The sequence below is a fragment of the Dendrobium catenatum genome, unplaced genomic scaffold (assembly GCF_001605985.2).
Source record: "Dendrobium catenatum unplaced genomic scaffold, ASM160598v2 fragScaff_scaffold_72, whole genome shotgun sequence".
Lineage (NCBI taxonomy): Eukaryota > Viridiplantae > Streptophyta > Magnoliopsida > Asparagales > Orchidaceae > Dendrobium > Dendrobium catenatum.
In genome coordinates this window covers 480,032-486,138 of record NW_021318534.1, presented here as the reverse complement: position 1 = coordinate 486,138, position 6,107 = coordinate 480,032, and the positions used below count along the sequence as shown (strand labels likewise).

The following is a 6,107-nucleotide window of genomic DNA, read 5'->3' as shown; positions in this document are numbered from 1 at the left end:
GATAGGTAAAAATTTATTAGGAAGATGAACTAAGAAATATTAATAATAGAAATATAGTTGGATTGACATTTGTTGAAGATAAAATAATTTAAAAAATAAGTTTAAAGGTACTATAAGAATATTATATAAAATAATTGTCTTAAATGTTATTTGTAAAGAATATGTTTAATATTTCAAGCAAAAAATAACAAAAATATTTTTTATTAAAAATATGAATTCATAAAATAAACCTGACCTAATTAGGATAAAATTAATGATGATATTAATTATTAAATTAGACTCTAAATCCTGAAGCTAAGCAGCTAATTTAAGCAAATTTATTCCTTAGCAATTTTATCTAAAGTTCACCTTGCAAGCACCATGATCCAGTTATAATCACCAATAGCACATCAAATCTTAATACTATTACAAGCTTGTAAGCTGCATGAACAAATTTTTAGCCATAAGCACTAGAAATCAGAACATCCAGCTCTAGACCGTCTTCAATTAGAGAGATTATTACGTGTAGAGTCCGAATATAGCTTGTATTTGGACCCTAATCACATGCAGTCACGTCAGTCTATACACACATTGTTTGAATGCAACTTGCATCCAAACTTCAATCACATACGGTCACGTCAATCTATACACACACTGTGTACAATTTGTACACAGTGTACAGTCGACGTAGCCGCTTGTGATTGTAGTTCGGACGTCATCCGGACTCCACACATAATAATTTCTCCTTCAATTAAACAAATAAATCTAATCACCAAGCTATCAATACACCTATTAATTTTTCTAAGCAGAGCCTGTAAGCATAAACTAGTTTTCACATCTTTCCTTGATAATATTAGATTCCAAAACATAACAAAGTTGCTTTAGATAAAGTAAGCTTTAGCTTATTATCTCCAAACCAAAAAAGATATTAGAGTTTATGATCTGTATAGAACCTTACAAAGTGGGATAACGCTATTAAGCACTGACACCACAAAAGCTCAAAGCTAAGCAGATGATAAGCACCTTTTTTCTTCCTTTATTCTGCCCTTTTAGCACTAATTCCTGACCAGGTTCTTCCCTTTTAAGGCTCTGTCCAAAAATTATTACCTGCGTAGTCTATACGTCCTGACTCAAATCAAAACAGGCCACATCGTCCGTCTGTACACATCCTATGTACAGGTTTATACACATGATGTGTATAATACACACCTTGTGTACAGACGACGTGACCAATTTTGATCAGAATCCGGGCGCATCCGAACTCCGCACTTAATAATTTCTCCTCAACAAGTAAGCATCTGCCAAAACCTTTTCTAGACTAGCTTCTCATTGAATTAATCAACTGGTTTGGTTAGGAAACTGGGCTGAAACTAAACCTGCTATTCAAGAAAAGATGACTGAAATATGATTTACATGTTTGATGGGTTTCTCTTAATCCTGCTGTAACTCTAATTTCAATCACAATTTTATTTTTACATGATAAAAAACATTATTCTGCTTCTGCTTTTTCTGTTAGTGAACCTAATACCACAAATCTAAATCACTAAGGCTCAGTTTCTCACCATTCTGAAAAAAATTATAAAATTTAAAAATCATTAGAAGTTAAAGAAGATAGGATAAATAACAGATAACATCAGAATAAGAACACATAGCAGCATCAAAAAAAAAAAAAACTACAGAAAACAATTAAAATGAGCAGCCACACCCTTCCATAACAAAACAGGACTTGAGCATTCATTTGAAAGCAAATTTAACATTTCATCCAGACTAACCTCCAACTGCTGCATTACATAGGCTTCGTTTAGGACGGCTTTTTTATTGCTTTCTAAAACAGCTTATTAGAAAACTACTTTACGAAGTAATAAGAAAGCCGTTTGGGACGAAACCATAATCATTTCAAAGCCACTTCATACGGTATAGACTGATCAGTGGCTTTGAAAGAGTAATTTCAGCTGGTTTATAGTTCTAAAAGGTTTCAAAGAGTAATGTCAGCTACTGAAAAGGTTCCATAGTAATCGCAATTCTGATTTGTGGGAAAAACTCAACTCAGTCATTACTACAAGAGAAAAAGAGTTTATTTAGTACAATATAACACAACAACACAACAATAACAACACTAACGGTAACAAAAGAACTCCAGAACAAAAAAGTCTTTTCACCTCTTCCTGTGTTGAATGTAGAGTTTGATGAGTTGGGTTCTAGAACTAACAAGTTACAACTTGATTGAGAACAAAAGAAAAATAGAGTGCTATAAAGGATCACAATCTGATTAGTCTAACCTTCATCATCTCCAGGCAGAGGAAACAACCAAAGCTCTATTCATCCATCCAAGATAAAGAGCTCCATCAATCTCTTCAAGCCTATATTTATCACAGTAGTTCTCCAGCAAGGATTTGATTGTAGCATTCACCAATGAACTCAGGGGATATGGTGTGAAGCCTGCCATTTTAAACCTTGATTTCCATTTTCCATGAACCTCGTGCCGCTCGACCCTTTCAATCCCTTCGCAAGCGATTATATTAACAATGTCTCTTGCAAGACAGTGCTGTTCAACATTAATCCTCTCCTTGTTGTCTCGTGGGAGAGTTACATCGATTGATTCAAATATTGCTGTGTAATGATCCAGAGTCTCCATGAATCGAGGGAAGAAAGCCGCAGTATTCGTGTTAGATTCTTGCTCGACAAGAGTCACGACCTTCGGTGTAAGACTCTTCACCAACCTCAGGATCCTGTCACGGTGGTTTGTTGTGCTCACACTCTCATCAGGTATGTGATGAAGCTGGAAAGCCAAGTTCACAGCCAATGCCTCCCCCGGCCGGACGCCAAGATTTTCGACTTCAACCTCGCATCCTGACATTAGTGCAGGGTGAAACTCAAATGGCACCTTGCATGATTCTGCCAACCGGGATAACCTTTGCCCCACAATATGCAAGCCCCCGCCGCGTGCATAAGCATTGAAAGAGTCATCAATGCCGGTTATTCTCACATGAGGCGGTCCACCGGGCCTTGCGGCCAGCGCTTGAATGAGAGTCACCCACTGGCTTCCCTGGGCGATCTGGAAGTCGATAATGTGAACCCTGTCCTCATTCTTGAGAGCTTCAGCAATGGCTCCATTAGCAGACATGTAACCAAATTTGAAGTAAGGGCAGACCTCATATAGAATATGCATATAAGACATAAGATCTGAGCTAGCTGGTTCTTTACACTTCAAAGCTTTGTAGATTGAGCTGCCTGAGGAAGAAAGGCGCGCAACAAGTCCTTCGAGCAGGTATGCTCCTAGTCGTTCGATCGGTTCCCCTGAGACCGAAACCATTTGCCTTAGCTCTGTAATCAGCCATTCAGCCGCTGCGAAATTACTTTCACTCACAGCTCGTGCACAAGCAGTTAGTACATGCCTGAGATCTCCACTTGGAAGCTCCATTAGTAGCTCAAAAGTATCAAAGCTGTCTACTGCATCAAGTTCAGGCCCAAGCATAACGCTTTCTAATTCTTTTAACTTACCCTTCAGATCATTCAGATCTTCAGTTACACAGGAAGCACTGATAGGAGATTCAGAAGCGGTATCTGAATGGCAATCTTGATGAGATCCTTGGCTATCACTGGCTGATGAGAAACTGGCTGTTGAAGGCGAGCTGTAAGTGTAAGTGGCAACTGCTGAAGAGGATTCAAGAGTGCAATACTGCACATTACTCGACTGAGGAGAAATTTTTCTCATCTGAGATCCATGACGTGAAGATTTGAAGTTCTGAGGTAGATAATTGGGACCTGACTCTCTCAAATGCATGGAGTTTTGAAGAGAATGTGATTGCTGGGACTTACCAGAATTTCGGCGATTATCTGAAGCTTGCATTGGTGTAAAATTAACTAACATGACAAACTCAAGACAACGCAAACCATTAACAGAATAAAATGTTAACTCTTCAATTATCAGAACTGTAAATGTTGTGTCAGACCAACACCTTCTCTTCAAAAATTAACGTTGACTTTGTTATTGAAGGAAAACTTTTTCCGGTGGAAAAATTGGTTTTTGGAAAGTGATTATCTGCAAAAGGGGAAATTTAAAGTCAACCACATGCCCAAAATAGAGAATGAAGCAAATAGGAGCACTACTGATGATAATTTCTTCCTAAGTTACAACTTTTATACCAAGAAAACGTGTCATTTTGGTGCTGATCATGAAGGAACTTCTAAGGAACAAAGTAGCATGCTAGGGAGTGATAAACCTTACAGAACAAAAACAAGACAACACATTTAATTGATTTCTATGCTGATAAACCTCAAAAGATAAGCAAAATTGCAATTTCTTCATGTAAGGTTTGTCACTCCCCACTTGCTTTTGCCGTGCAACTTCTATACCAAGGAGCTGTGGAATATATTAGAGCCGATCATGACGCAGCTTCCGAGGAACAAAATAGCATACTAGGGAGAGTGGCAGTGCTTACGGAAGAAAAAAAAGTTACAAGATTTGATTGATTTCTTTTGCCAGTAGACCTTCAAAAGATAAGAAATATGTCACTCATAAGCTGTGTTATGTTGCTACTGATTATGATGCAGCTTCTTAGGAATAGCATAACATAAAGGGGAAAGACAAAGCTTACAATACAAAAATAAAACTATAAAACATGGTTGATTTCTATGCTCAGTAGACCTTCTAATGATGAGCTATATTGGCATTTCATCATACATCATTCAATCAAAATTTACAAATAAAAAGAAGTGAACACTGCTATGATTGTCATTTCTTCATGATCTGAAGGGATGATACCTTTAAAGCCCACATTAACCAATGGTTCAAGTGCAAGATTGCATGTAATTGTCATTATGTGCCTTTTATTTATTTGCAAATTCTATCATTTGGCATTTGTGCAATTTTTAATTTAGTTGAACCTCTATATAGTAAGTCAAAGATTCCCTCTTAAATGGGAGAAATTATTCTGTGCGGATTATGGACCGTCCGGAGGCAAATCACAGTGCGCATCGTCACCCGGTACACAGCAGTGTCGAGCATGGACACTCAGCAAACGGGTGACGTGACGCGCTGTGATTCGCCTCTGGACGGCTAATCCTTAAATGGTGGAGACCATTGAGCAAAAGTTTTCTTATTTTTGAAAGAATATTGCAATAACAGTTTCATCCTAAACCTAGAATCTGGTCGCCCTATCTAGTTATAATTTCTTCTCTACTTTTCATTCCTCTCCCTTCTCTTCCTCTCCCAAATTTAATCTGTTAGTTTTGTTTCAGTTTTCAAACTTAGACAAGGAAAAGAATCAACCTAATCATCTACAGAACAAGATTTCATGAATGGAAATCTGAATTGAAAAAGAAAAAAAGCATATTAAAAAAATAGTTTAAGACTATTAACAAAGCCTCTCAAACAGAAATAAATCCGTCAAGAAGGAAGAGAAGTCTTAAGAACTTATAATAATATATTACCACAGATCAAACTCTGGTAAAATGAAAATTTTTGTTTGTTTGGAAAAGAAAAGTTAAAATTCCAAATCCAGCTATACTCTTCATAAAAGGGAGCACAAAGAACAACTGGAAGAGCTTTTACAGCTAAAAGTAAGGCCAATTAATACAGAAAAGGTAAAGAAAGCATCTTGCACGGCCTAAATTTCTCTACAGAGTCAAAATTTCAGAAAAGAAAATATTGCAGCTTCAGAAGATAGTAGAACTTAGGTTGAAATTTCCAGTGACAAATAATAAGCACAGAAACAAAAACTAAAACTCACAAAAACAGAAATTTCAGGCAAAGCAGCAAAATTCAAAATTTCTCAAATCTGACAAAAAATCATCAGCTTTCAAAGGAAAATTAGAGGATTCCAAACCCAAATATGATCACAGGAAAAAAAAAGATTATTTTTCATAGAAACTACACCTGTTTAAAAATTAAAGAAGATTTCATAACGCCTTTCTAAAATTATAGCAGAAACCAAGCTTCAGAGATGGAAGGCCCTTCTCACAAAAATCAACAGAAAAATAAGCTAATGGAAACTTTGAAGGTTCCACCTATTCTTACATACCTTCAGTTGATTCTCAGGCTACAGCTTTGAATTCAATCAAACACTAAGAGAGAAGAGAGAAGAGAGAAGAGAGAGGAGAGAGAGAGAGAGAGAGAGAGAGAGAGA

At 36.8% G+C, this 6,107-nt stretch overlaps 1 protein-coding gene across 1 annotated transcript; it reads right to left on the bottom strand.

Moving 5' to 3' along the window:
• Positions 1-1,988: 1,988 nt before the first annotated feature.
• LOC110104674 (scarecrow-like protein 21) lies at positions 1,989-6,107 on the bottom strand. Its single transcript, XM_028695837.1, has 3 exons — positions 6,003-6,107; positions 4,256-4,470; positions 1,989-4,021 (listed from the first exon to the last, which is right to left on the bottom strand). The coding sequence occupies exon 3, from the start codon at positions 3,848-3,850 to the stop codon at positions 2,264-2,266; it is 1,587 nt and encodes a 528-aa protein (XP_028551670.1). The 5' UTR covers positions 3,851-4,021; positions 4,256-4,470; positions 6,003-6,107; the 3' UTR covers positions 1,989-2,263.

What these genes read in the sequence shown, in the direction of transcription:
- LOC110104674 (XM_028695837.1), bottom strand. Translation starts at nt 3,850, where the DNA reads ATGTTAGTTAATTTTACACCAATGCAAGCTTCAGATAATCGCCGAAAT.